At 38.1% G+C, this 14595-nt stretch overlaps 1 protein-coding gene across 5 annotated transcripts in view; it reads right to left on the bottom strand.

Moving 5' to 3' along the window:
- The window catches only part of EPB41L4A (erythrocyte membrane protein band 4.1 like 4A), a 249202-nt gene that overhangs the window by 145294 nt on the left and 89313 nt on the right, over nucleotides 1-14595 (bottom strand). For all 5 annotated transcript variants that reach the window (XM_070571296.1, XM_070571297.1, XM_070571298.1 and 2 more), the window contains exon 2: nucleotides 1230-1334. In XM_070571296.1, the coding sequence (XP_070427397.1) occupies nucleotides 1230-1334 (105 nt within the window). The remainder of the gene's footprint in view (nucleotides 1-1229; nucleotides 1335-14595) is intronic.

Genomic DNA, 14595 nt, shown 5'->3' with positions numbered 1-14595 from the left:
TTCAGTATAGATTTACAGCTCTGCTATATTGATTTATGGCCTGTACACGATAGAAGTCAGTGAACTTATGAATATGTCCACTTGCTTTTCTTTGAAGTGCACATTAATGACCGTTGCCTTTAGAAATCTATTCCTTTCTATGGAAAGCTAACCAACACACCCAATTTTTTATTCCTACTTTGTGAAAGCCTTCTGTGAAACAGAATAGGTTATGGAACTAGCTCAAGAAAAATCACAGGTTATCACCATCAATAGCATTCCATTTGCCAGCCTTTTCTCACGCTAGCACATTACTGGGACCAGGGTAGAGAAACTCCACTCAGACAATCATGTCTCTCACTGAACAGACCCCAGATGACCCAGTGGAGGCTGGCAGAACCAATGAAGGTAGAGAAGGAAATCTTTATTTCAACAGGAGTTGAACAGAATGAAAAATAAAAGGTAGGTCAACTAGGGTATTTTTAAGGTACGCATATAAGCACTTTGCATAATAAGATTGTGTCTATCTGAGGTTAAGATCTTTCTTAGACTAAAACAAAAGTCACTAATGAATATCCCTTCATACCTCAAAATCATCACCTTCAAGGTCTTCCCTCTCTTCATCATCCAAGAGATAGCTTTTCAGAACCATGTAGTGACATACACACCCTAACCAATATGGTGAGCTTCTTAGTAACTCTACCATCCAACCATCCAGGAAAATGTTCTTACTTAAACCCTCCTGAACAATTGACATCAGACACCAGAAGCTTGGTACCATTACTACTCCATCAAGCTCATGAACGAAAACCCCCACTTATTTTATAATTGGTCGTCCAACTTCTAAAACTTAGATAGGCATCTTTCTACACTGCATGTATTTCTTCTCTTTAATCATTTACTTTCATAAAGGCAATAATATCTGTCACTTCACGAGACCAGCCACCTGCCTCCTAACACATTAAACAGCTTACTCAGCCCTCATAACAGCACACATGGAAAGTACTCCTATGATCTGGTTTCAAAATGAAAACCATATAAACTACTGGCAAAGAAGAGTACACACATCTAAGTTGTGAACATATAAGATTTTTGGCAAAAGAGGGAAAAAATGAAAGAAATCAGCAAGGGAAAATATGTTTAAGGTTTTCAAAATTATTTTCATTTTATAAAGAATCTAACCACCTAAAACCACATTAGAAAAGGCCAGAGATAGAGTGAAATATTTAATATGAAGTCATTGTACTCACCGTCTGATGGCTTCTATCACAGTAGCGCAGCCCAAAATAATCTATCTCCACAAGGTTTATGTGACGGAACACGTGGTCAAGGACAACGGAACCCTTCGTTGACTTCTGCAAAAGTAATTCACAGTTTTATTTTTTTTAACAAGGTGTCTTGTCTTTCTCAGTGGGACACAGTCATAGTTCTCATCTTTTATTAGTTGTGCTCACAACGGGAGCGATTTTATTAGCCCATGGTTCCCTCTAAGTTCCACCTTCATTACAAAGAAAAGAGGGGTTTTAAGCAAAGTGTATTAAAAAATTGCTTTGGAAAGCAATTTTAAAACTGTAATGAGTTTTAAATTAATATAAGCTTCTTTTCTTATGGAATTGTAAATTATCTTCAAGACAAAATTTGTCTTCTAATAATCTTTTACACGAAGAGCACCTAATACATTCATCAAAAAAAAAAAAAAACACTTTCTTTGGTTAAAATATCACAATTTTTTCACTTTAAAAAGCAATTTTCACCTACAGCATTACTCTCACAACTAATACAGAAGACATATAAAATAAAAATAACAATAGCCAAAGTTTTTATTTTCAATCCTCAACTAATACACTGACGTTTATTAAAGTTAAAGCTGCCAAAGTTAACGTTCTGAAAAGCCCTTGTAAAGATATTTTACTTTATCTCTTTCACATAAGCACAGACATAAAGAAAACACTTCCCTCACCAGCTCTGTAAATGCTGACACCTATCTAAAAATCTAATCTCTCTTCTCCCCCTCCCACTATATAGAGATTCTTTAAATTAAGATTCTTATCATATAATGTATTAAATACCAATTATTCACACACACAAGATAAACATTTAACCAGCAAGCACTACTCCACATACATTAATCTTGAAAATAATCCATTTCAATGGTATACATACAGATCCAGACTTTTCTTCTCTTGCCCAGTGATTGGCAGGTTTAACAAAGTACTAAAAGAAATCCCCAAGAAGTCATACACTATGGTAATGAAGCAGGCCTTTGTTCAGTTGCATCTTCCCTCTGAGAATTACCTTTATGTGCTTACTTATGTACGGTGAGTATTCAATATTGAACTATTTTTAGAAAACGGATTTGTAACATAAGGGAAATGTTTTGATTAAATGTATTATAAAATGGGTGATAAGAACAGATGCTGGGAGAAGACAGTTCTTGTTACAAATCCCAGAGGTATTTTGTTTTCCTCTAAATTACCTTAGTTAAACTTAATTGGTCCCTTTTTCAAAATCCATTAGATAATTTATAAACAAAAAGCCCTTCCCTGATGGATCTTTAGGTTGTTGGACATTTTCTGCTATAATAACAATGTCACACCCTGTAAATGCCTCTTTGTGCTCATGTACCTGTGTTTCTAGCTAAGGTAAAAATCTGGAAGTGAAATCACTCATTTGAAGGATATGCATACTTAAAATTACAATAAGCACTGCCAAAAAGACCACTACAATTATTCAGTGAGAGTACACACCTTGCCAACATTTGGATTGAGCAATTTTTTTCCGCAATCAGAACGAACAAAAGAGGTGAAGGGGGAATTGTTTTAAATTGCATTTTCCTGACACTAATAAAAGTAAATGCTTTATCAAGTGTTTACTAACCAATTGTATTTCCCAGCATTTGGGTTAGGCATTCTCTAACCGGAAGTTTATCAGCAAATTCTCTTAAGTGCTTCTATTACTTATACAATTGTATTTAGTATATTTAGCTCTTCACTCCATCTGGAAATTATTTTTGTGCTTGGGATAACGGCCTAACTTTGATTCCAAATGTATAGACAATTGTATTAGCATTTACCAAAAAGGCCATCATTTCCCTTTTGATTTGAAACAACTTTCTCATCTACGAAATGAACCCTCATTCTACTCCATGGATTATTCCTGGACCAATACTCCAAGATTTTCATGAGTTTAGTTTAACATAATTTGTTGATATCCATCATTCTTTTTCAAAATTGTCTTTGCCAATTCTTAGACATTTTCCTCTAGTAGAGGAAGTTTAGAACCAGCTTGCCAACTTAATAAACAATTCTGTTGGGAATCTGACTGGAATTAAATTTAACTGATAGACTACATGATTGGGGGGATCTGATAGGATATTTCCAAAGTAAAACCTACATGGTTTTCTTTTATATCCTTCAAGGAAATTTTATACTTTTTTTCATGTAGGTCTTTTATTATAAAATTCTATTTGGGCATTGTGGCAGGCAGAGTTTACAAAATGCTCCCTCCCCAAAACATCCTGCTCTCACTCCGGGAACCAGTGAGTATGACAAAATATCACTCCTGTGATTGTGTCATGTTCTATGTCACAGTTGGCCTTAATATAGGGAGATGATTGGAGCGGATCTGACCTAACCACTTGAACCCTCACAAACAAAGCACTTTCTTCAACAAAGAGAAAGGCAGAAGAAAAGTCAAAGATATCAAAGCATGAGGAAACTTCACAGGTCCTTGCCTCTTGAAATTTGGAGCGGGCCATCTACAGAAACTGCTTCAGCAGGTAGTGCGAGCAGCCTCAAGGAGCTGAGAGTTGTTCCCAGCTGACAACCAGTAAGGAAATGGGAGCCCAAGTCCTACAGCCAGAAGAACTGGATCTTGCTAACAACCTGGAAGAGTTTGGAAGTGGATTCTTCCTCAGAGCCTTCAGAGAAGAGCCCTGCAGACCAACACCTTGATTTCAGCCTTGGAAGACTGAGCATAGAACCCAGTCACGCCATCATGGACTTCTGATCCACAGAATAGTGAGATAATAAATAGGGGTATTTTAACCACTAATTTGTGGTCATTTGTTATGCAGCAATAGAAAACTAATACAGGCTTATTCTTAGCTATTCTATAGTTTTATCATTATATTATCCTTTGAGTGGCTATTGCTAATGTATTGGGAAGCAACTGATTTTTCTACATTGGTCTATTTCCCAGCCACCTTGCTAAACTCTTATATGGTGAAAAGAGTTTGTCGATGGAGTCTTTTCACCTAACCACATTTTCCACAAATACTAAGTGTTCTAGTTCTTCCTTTTCAACACACCTCCTCCATATTTCTTCTTCTTACTATATCGGCTGGGGCCTCAACAGAGGACGACTGGTAGTTGTGAGAACATCCATCCCTATCTTTTCCTGACTTTAATGTAATCGCTTCTAAAATTTCACCACGAAGTATAATGGTTGCTATAAAGCCCTTTCACATACCCTTTATCAAACAGAAGCCTCCTTTTATTCTTGCTTTTTTGATCTTTTTGTTTTTGTTTTGTTTTAATCTATTTTAATTTTTTTTCTTTTTTTTTTTTAAGATTTTATTTTTTTCCTTTTTCTCCCCAAAGCCCCCCCGGTACATAGTTGTGTATTCTTCGTTGTGGGTTCTTCTAGTTGTGGCATGTGGGATGCCGCCTCAGCGTGGTCTGGTGAGCAGTGCCATGTCCGCGCCCAGGATTCGAACCAACGAAACACTGGGCCGCCTGCAGCGGAGCGCGCGAACTTAACCACTCGGCCACGGGGCCAGCCCCTCTATTTTAATTTTTAATTAAGAATGGGCAATAATTTTATCAACTTCTTTTTGGGAATCTGAGATGACTACATGATTTTTGTCCTTTCATCTATGAGTTACACTTAAAAGAGTTTCTAATGTCAAATATCCTTAATAGAGAATTTCCTATTTTAGTTCTTTCGTTTTTGGTGTATAATATCAAGCCCATCCCTATTTGGAGAGAATCTCTCATTATGTGAGTCTTGTTGGAGACAGGAACCAGACTCCCTAACACCTGGTGACTGGGCCACAATGCATGATCTGGTTTCGGCCAAAGACTTTGACTTCTGAGCAAGTCATGAAAAAAGGAAGAAAGAGTTGAGAATTCATTCATAGCAGTGGCTCCTAACAGCAGGGTGTCCAACAACAGAGGCATTCAGAGGTGGAATCAATTGTGACAAAGAGTGATGGTGACTGATTCCTGAGCACTTGTTCTAAACAGGAGGAGCCAGGCAATCCACCAGCCTCCCTTCCCCTGCCCTGTGGGAGCAGTGAATATGTGTGTTTGGACCCAAGAGCCATGCCAGAGACACAGTAAAAACCCAGAGTAAGAATATAGAAAATTGGGTGAAATGGTATACTAAAAATATCATGAATTTATCCTAGAAACATAAGCACAACTGGCAGAGTTCTTGGTTGCAAACAGTAATAGTCTATTCTAAGTAACCATGAAAGAATTCACTGGAAAGACCCTGGGTATCTCGCAGTGCGTATAGCCATTGCCCTGATAGTTACTCAAATTCTCTCCTAATCTCAATATATCCACAGCCACTAAACTTGGAGCAATCCTTAATCTATCACTAACCTCGTTCCATATTTCTCTTGCCCATGTTTTGGGATATAGTTTCACCTTCAATTGTTTTACATTTGCCTTTTGCCTCAAGAATTTTTTATAATTTCTGGCCTACTGAGATCAGTTTTTCTTATTTTACAAGCTGCTGTAGAATATGCACACATATCTTTCCTGTTAGTTCAGAGTATTTCTGGAAGGCTGGCATATGAGCCTAGTGTTCCATCTTGCGTCTGTTCTCATATCCAGGCACAGACAGAGTAACTAGAGCAGGTAGAGCTACACGATTCCACCTGATTTGAACAAAAGAGGTATCAATGAGCTTGAAATTAAAGCATTGAAAGGGGGCAGATTTTATTTTTAATATATAAATCAAAGCTGTCTTTATGAAAAACATTTCATGCCTCTACTTCCACAGAAATGTTAGTTTTCATAATCTATTCATAAAGCATGAAAAAAGATATAATACTTTACTCATGAAGAATACACAGAAAAGCAAGCTTGGAAAACCAACTCAGTAGTTTGGAAAGTACAAAAATTTCATGCATAGAAGGAATCACTGTTTTCCAAAACTACCATTCCAAAAATACCAGAACATAGTCCGTCAATCCTCTGTGACAGTTTTGCATTTATATCGAATCTGGTGCTGAAAATACTTTACAAATGTCACCCTTTAGCATATTTGTTAGCCTCACAGAGAAACCACAAGGAAAGCATGCAGCATTATGCAATGAATCCAGAGCTAACCTAGGAAAAGACACGTCTCATGATTCCCTCTACAGCTTTCTGCACATTACGGGTATGTCTACACATGTACCTGGAGCAGAGCCAGGTGGATCTCAGAAATACTATATTTCTGTCACTACTTCAAGCATACATGTACATGAAAACCTCTTACCTGTCACACTGTAATATGACAAGACTCAGAAGCATGGTGCCATAAGTAAACCCTCTCCTGGGGTGGGGGTGCACATCACCAGCCCACCTTTCTGCCAGGCCTGCCCTGACGCCTTCCAATCCCCCTCTCCCAAATTTGTATTCCATTGTTATGCCTTCTGCTCTTATACTTGTGGATAATTTCATTCTTCATGTGGGTTCTTCACAGAGATTGCCTGCGGGTTCTACTTTGCAGTTCAGGTTGAAAGTCTCCAGGTTTAGAAGAAATCACCCTTGAATAAAGAAATTAAGAACTGATAGAGAACCGAGGTGAGAGCCGAAGAACAAACTTCAGATACACTGGGCAAGGAACAGACCAGTTGCAGGACTTATTACTAGAAAAGGACAAGAAGTACCATCAAGAATATTATGAAAGAAACATGACTTCATTCATTCAAATATTTATTGAGTACCTATTATATGCTGGCAGATGATTAATCTCTAGAAGATGGGAAAAAATACGTTAATAAAAATGCCAGAGGAGAGCAAGATGCACCCAGAATATAATACAAAGATCCTTGATGGGGAAAGCAGTTGATTGGCCTATCAGAGCCCTAGAGAAGCCCTGGAGCTACAGAGTGACTAAGAAACTTCTAGAAAGTGAGATAGAGAGGTACTTGGTTTTTATCAGAGGCTTTTTTTGTACATTTGACAAGTTACCATGCACACATTTTACTTGTGTAAAAATAATTTTAAAAAGGAAAAGTCTGTCAAGCAGAAACTAGTCATTACCTTTTTTGCTCATGAAAGTAGTTGTTTTGTGGATTTGGTTCATGTACTATCAAGTGTAAAGTAAGCAAAACGCATAGAGCCAAGAGAGGACTACGGTGTTGAGCTGTCAATTTGCTGACCATATTTACACATTTACACATTCCCCATTCCTCCCCAAAAAAGTTACTTTAAGACTTCTTAATCTGAATTCTTCCACAGCCCTTTGAGTATGGTAGCTCTACGACAGGCCTCCTACACCAGTGTGGAAGTTACATGTCCCAGGACTTAAAAACGCTGAGACAGGGGCTTTACTTCTAAGTTAGATGGTTAGTTTCATTTGAAGTTTAAGGAAATCTTGTTTACTAACTTTCCTTCTTTGAGTACTTAGCAAAGGAAAGACATGAATATGATGGTATTTAGCACAACTCCCAGTTTTTTCTGACCATTTCTAGAACAAGTCTCTGACAAAATCAGGCATTCATCGGGATCCTACAAAATAAGCTGTAAGTATGACCACAGCACTTAGCGACATGCCCAAGGGTTTTATGAATTGTCTTAAACACATAAGGGACCTCTACTAATGAGACTTTTGAGAAAATGAGTTGAGTGCCAGCACAAATTGCAGAAACAGAATTCATGAGGTCCCCCTGGGCCTTGGCTTGCCTGTACTGTTCCCTTTATGTGGAATATCTCCTCTGCTCTGTCATCAGCAAAACCCCACTTATCCTTCAAGACCTAGCTCAAGCACTACCTTCTCCATAAAGCCTGTCCTTATCCCCTCAACCTCTGCCTTCACAGAACCTACAAAGTGTCTTATTTCTGCCCATCTCTGAGACTTATATTATTCTGCCTTTATTAAAGCCATTTTATACTTCTCAACTTTTCTACTAAAATTTAGACATTTGAAAGCAGGTGTTAAGCATTACACACCACTGTCCCACCCAGTCCAATAATTTACACATAGTAAGAATTCCCTAAAAGGTCACTGAATTAATATGAAGGGCCAACAAACAAGGAAGAGAGAGATGCAATACTGGAAACATGGTGGCCTAGGAATTAAACCTCTCTTCCTGTCTCTTAATGAAGATTTCTATTTTTCTTGACTAATCAGACCTATGAAAGCAAAGAAAGATGGATGGATTCATTTATCCTGACCTCAGCATATCAACTGATTCAAAGCTGCTTAGTTTACTTTTAATTTAAAAAACATACATTTGTTTCAGTGTTAATGTAATTCCATAGACTTAACAGACTTTAAAGTATCTTATATTTGAAATTTATAACATACCAAAAAATAAAAGCGCCTGACATTAAATTTTTATATATAAAACAGAGACGTATAGTGATTTCTTTATGCAATAAAATAAATTGATAGGAATTTGGTTTTTCAACATGAGGAAAACAAAAAAGATTGGCAATGAGACAGTTAAGAAAATAAATAAAGGAAGCATTTGACTTTTTAGAACTCCATTCAGAAAAACTTATTCTAATGTTACAATATATTAATTTACTTTTCAAGTGAGAGTAAATAAATGCCTGTAAAATATTTCTGGATTGTGAATTATATGCCACTTAAATCTCAGCAAATAGACATAGATTACTTTCATTACTGACATACTAGCCACATTCTGGAAAGAACAGAGCTACGAGAGGCTTATAATCTTAGAGAAACACTCCCAAGTAAGACAAGTTTATTTGAAAATACCATCGAGGCTTTCAAATCAGAACAAAGAATTCTTCGAATGAGTAATAACACCTTTGCAGATTAACATGACGTTACAAACCAGAAAGGCAGGTTTTTGCCAGCTGCACAGAATGATAACTATTACATTTGAGACAAACAGTTTACTCCTTCAGAAAGGGCAAATGAACCCTTCAAAAATTGTTTGAAGTTATGCCTTTAAAATTTCACTATATTTTTATTTAGTATATTTAACATAATAGAGTCCAAGTTCTCTCAGAAAACATGAACCATGTTAAATTTTTTCGCTCAGTCCCATTAGGATAAGCTGAAGTAGGGGCACAAAGGAGACGTTCCTCAGGCACCAATGGAAATTGCTTCACAGACCAAGAATTGTTAACCACTATCTGATGGTTTTGAATATGTTACTTTCACCCTCTAGGCGAGGTTATTTGTAAAGAAAATCCTCATTTAGTCATTTAAAAAGTGTTTACTTCTCATATATCAGAGTTTGTTCACACTGATAAGCTTTTCTAGACTTTCATTTAACGTTTTAGCTATCTATTGCTGTGTAACAAATCACCTCGAAACTTAGTGGCTTAAAGCAACAACCATAATTTGCTCATGATTCTACAATTTGGGCAGGGCTCAGAAGGGACAGCAAGTGTCTGCTCCGTCTGGTGTTGGCTAGAGGTTCACATGGGCTCCAGCACTCAAGATGGCTTCATTCGCATGTTGACATTTCACCTGGAGCGACTAGAATGGCTAGCTGCTGGCTGGGCCTCTCTCCCTCGTCCCTCATCATCTAGGGCCTCTCTCTCCAGCAGGGTAGTCTGGTTTCATTCCCCGGTGTCTGAGGGCTCCAAAGTAAAAGTAGAAGCTGCCAAGCTTCTTAAGGCCCAGACCTGGCACAGCATCATTCTCGCTACACTCTGTTGGTCAAAGCAAGTCACAGGGTCGGCCTAGATGTAAAGGGAAGGGAAAGAGATTCTCTTTTTTGTTGTTGTTTGTTTGTTTTAAGATTTTAGTTTTTCTTTTTCTCCCCAAAGCCTCCTGGCACATAGTTGTGTATTTTTAGTTGTGGGTCCTTCTAGTTGTGGCATGTGGGATGCTGCCTCAGCATGGTTTGATGAGCGGTGCCATGTCCGTGCCCAGGATTCGAAGTGGCAAAACCCTGGGCCGCCGAAGCAGAGCATGCAAACTTAACCACTCAGCCACAGGGCCAGCCCCTCTACCTCTTGATAAGAGGAATGACAAACATATAGGGAGTGACTGGAAGAACTGTTGGTGGCCATCTTTACAGACAACATACCACATCTCATTTCCAGATTTTTCTCTCTAAACCTGTTACATTCTTTATGATGTTTTCCTCTGCTCAACTTATCTTCACTGTAAAGTTTCAAATTACAGTAACAGAGAGTAAATCTTGAGCATCTACGTTTACAGAATTATGTTAGATGCTTTCATATGCTTTGCCTCATTTAATCTCCACAAGGGTTGTGCAAAAGTTTTTAAAAAAACAATTTTTATTTCCATTTTACAAAGGAAGTCACAGAGGCTGAGAGCGGATAAGCAGTTTGACTATGGTCCCACAGAAATAAACAGTACAGGCAGGGTTCCAACCCAGAAATATCTGACTAAAAGCCTCAGCCCATTCTCTTACGCCAGTGGTTCTCAAAGCAGGGTCTGGGAGGACCCAGAGACTCTTTCGGTAGTCCATGAGGTCAAAACTGTATAGCTAACACTATTAATTTGTTGTTTGTCATTTTTGCTCTCCTCTCACAAGTACACAGTTTCTCAAAGGTTACATGGCACTTGATATCACAACAGACAATGCGTAAGGCAGACATGAGAATCCAACTGTCTTCTATTAAGCCAGATACTAAAGAAATTTGCAAAAATGTAAAAACTGTCACTCTTCTCACTAAAATTGTTTTGTTTTATAAATACAGCTACTTTTATAAAAATGTTATTTACATTGACATGTAACGGCTTTTTTACAATGAGTTTTTAAAAAATGAATTAGTTTTAATTTCTCAGTTTTAATTTACAATATGGTAAATATACATAGACATAACCCACAGAAACAAAAGTGCTTTGAAGTCCTCAGTAATTTTAAAGAGTAAGGGGATCCTGAGCCTAAAAAGCTTGAGACTTGCTCTTCTATACTAAAGACAAGGGTACGTTCTTGATGAAACATATTGTAAAATAGACAACGTTTTTGATTCTTATCCAGAGAGTCTTGTCAAGCCTTCTTCCTTTTATAGATGAGGAAACTGAGACCGGAGAGATGAGTGACTTGCCCACAGGTCACCGGGCTAGCTAACTGAAGGTCTAGGAACAGAAGCAAAGCAACATCATGGCCACTAGACAAACATCTGCCTCTCCCAGTTTCTTACAAATCTTGTTACAACAGGAGCTCACAAAAGTCTTGTCAGTAATAAAATAAAACCAAAAGAGAAAACCAAGCAGTCCACAAGGAATCTCAGAGATCAAATACTAGATAGCAGCACTGACAAGAGAAATCAGAATTTCCACAATGGCGAGCTATTTTCAAGACTAACATAAAGCATACTCTTTGGTTTCATCAAGTTTGCATTAAAAAATTAAGTTCCAATAAAAATAAGTGCCTGAAACACAAGTCAAATTTTTCTCTCTCTCTTATACGTCTTGGACATCTTCTAAATGTTTCAAATGCACGAATGTTATAAACCTAAAAAATTAATATTTCTAAACGCAATGTGGTATCCTGGATTAGATTCTGCAAGAAAAAAAGGAAGTTAGTAGGAAAACTGTTGAAATCCAAAAATAATTTGTAGTTTAGTTACTTGCATTATATACAATATATGGATTATATAATTTCCTAGTTTTGACAAATATAACATGATTATATAATATATTAACATTAAGAGAAGCTGAGTAAAAGGTATTCAGGAACTCAATCTTTGCAACTCTTCTGTAAGTCTAATTTGATTTTATTTCAAATAAAAAGTTTTTAGAAATTAACCTTTGGGCTAAAAAAGTCTCATAGGTAAGAAGAGACACATAAAGTGAACAGAAACCCTGCCATATCCATCCTATTCATTATGGTCAGAGAATAAAATCAATAGTGAAACACTGGGCAATATAAGACATTTTTACAACTGCAGCCTTTTTTTTTTTCATTTTTTAAGGAAAAAGAAAAATGGGTTATATATCCTTAAAATGAAATCTCTGAGAATTCATTAATAGCCCTGCTTTATTCAGGACATTTAAAGGATTACTTTTTAAGCTCATATCCCTTACAGAGAAGAAGATGTGTTAAGCCAAGGATTGTGTTTTATAAACATAATCTCTCACTTAAGATATAATCATTTGAACTTTAATCTGAATAACAAAAAGACTATATTTCAAAACTTTAAATGTACTGTGTTTAACATTAACAATTATAACTTCAGGGCCAGCCCTGTGGCCGAGTAATTAAGTTCACATGCTCCGCTTTGGTGGCCCAGGGTTTTGACGGTTCAGATCCTGGGCGTAGACCTAGCACCACTCACCAAGCCATGCTGAGGTGGCGTCTCACACAGTAGAGCCAGAACATACAACTAGAATATACAACTACGTCCTGGGGGGCTCTGGGGAGAAGAAGAAGAAAAAAGAAAAAGATTGGCAACAAGGGCCAGCCCAGCGGCTCAGCAGTTAAGTTTGCACATTCTGCTTCAGTGGGCTGGGATTCGCAGGGTCGGATCCCAGGTATGGACCTACACACTGCTTGTAAAGCATGCTGTGGCAGGTGTTCCATGTATAAAGTAGAGGAAGATAGGCACAGATGTTCGCTCAGGGCCAGTCTTCCTCAGCAAAAAGAGGAGGATTGGCAGCAGATGTTAGCTGAGGACTAACCTTCCTCAAAAAAAAAAAGATTGGCAACAGATGTTAGCTCAGGTGCCAATCTTTAAAAAAAAAATTATAACTTCATACTAAAAATAACATTCTATTTTATACAGAAGGTTTCAGTTTTAAAAATCCATTCACTTCATACCCATAGTTTTTTTAAGGTGTGATGTAGTAAAGACTGCTGAAAACTTTTTGACTCGATTCCCGTCAAGAGGTGGGTCTAATGCCCCTCCTCCATTCTTGACTAGCCTATGATTGCTTTCACCAATACAGTATTGCACAAGTGATGCTCAGCCAGTTCCGGCATAGCTTTTTTTTGCAGAGGAAGATTTGCCCTAAGCTAACATCTGTTGCCAATCTGCCAATCTTTCTCCTTTCTTTTTCTTTTTCTTCCTCCCCCCTCACCAACCCCAAAGCCCCAGTATATAGTTGTGTATAGTTGTAAATTCTTCTGGTTCCTCTCTGTGAGCCCCTGCCACAGCATGGCTACTGACAGATGAGTGGTATGTTTCCACACCCAGGAACTGAACCTGGGCTGCCAAAGCAGAGCACACCAAATTTTAACCACTAGGCCATCAGGGCTGGCTCCCAGCATAGCTTTTGAAACGACTGGCTGCTTCCTCGTTGGTGTCTTGGAACTCTGAGCCACCATGAAAGAAGTCTAAGCATCCTACTAAAGAGACTATGTTGAGAGACTCTGAGTCTCCATAAAGAGGAGTGTGGCTCAGCTGAGCCCAACCTTTCAGAATTTCTGCCAAGATGCCAGACCTGTGAATGAAGAGATCCTAGGCCCTCCAGAACAGTCTGATCAACACCAACAAGTGTCCCCAGTCAACATCACATGGAGAAAAATTGCCCAGCTCACTCAATGTCTTAATAAGATAGCTGCTGTTTCAAGCCACTAAATTTTGGGTAGTTTGTTATACAACTAAACAACCATAGATAATTAGATTAATGGTAACACTCAATTGTCCTCAGCCTAGAAATGCAGGTACCCATGAAGAAGAGTCAAAACACATACCAAACACTGTTTATAACACTGTTTATAACTCTGTCTTCTCATTACAAGTTCAGTAGGTAAAACATACATTAGATGGGAAGCCACAAAATTTTCCAGTTAAAAGCTATTTCACATCCGCTTTGGGGCCAGCCCGGTGGTGTAGTGGTTAAGTTTGCAAGCTCTGCTTCAGTGGCCCAGGGTTCACAGGTTCAGATCCCAGGCACAGACCGACACACCACTCACTGAGCCATGCTGTGGCAGTGTCCCACATACAAAAAACTGGAGGAAGACTGGCACAGATGTTAGCTCAGTAGTGACAATATTTCCCAAGCAAAAAGAGGAAGATTGGCAACAGACGTTAGTTTAGGGCCAAACTTCCTCACACACACACACACACACAAAAGCTATTTCATAACCTCATTTAATGTCCCTGTACTGTAGCCCTTCCTTCCACCCTTGTTTCTGGCATTCCAGTATCCCTGGGTATCCTGGCACTAGCTTGTTATCTGCAACTCTTAAGACTCTCCATTGTTAACATAAGTATTTGATTTCCTTACCTAGAAATTCCCTCTTGGTATAAACGGGATTTTTTTCCAGAGTGGTAGTCCTAGGGGGTAAGACACAGCCCATGTTCCCAGACTCCTGTGCTATTTCAAGATGTTATCATGATTAAGCCCTTATTTTGCTAGAATTTTTTTCAGGATTGGGAACCCGAGTTTTGTATTTTTTAATCTTGTACAACATCCATCTATATGATACAAAAATACACATTTAAGAACACTGCAATTGTGAGAAAGCCGATAAAATGCAGTAAAATATAA

This window comes from Equus przewalskii, chromosome 13 (assembly GCF_037783145.1).
Source record: "Equus przewalskii isolate Varuska chromosome 13, EquPr2, whole genome shotgun sequence".
Taxonomy (NCBI): domain Eukaryota; kingdom Metazoa; phylum Chordata; class Mammalia; order Perissodactyla; family Equidae; genus Equus; species Equus przewalskii.
This window is presented reverse-complemented; position numbering and strand designations above follow the sequence as displayed.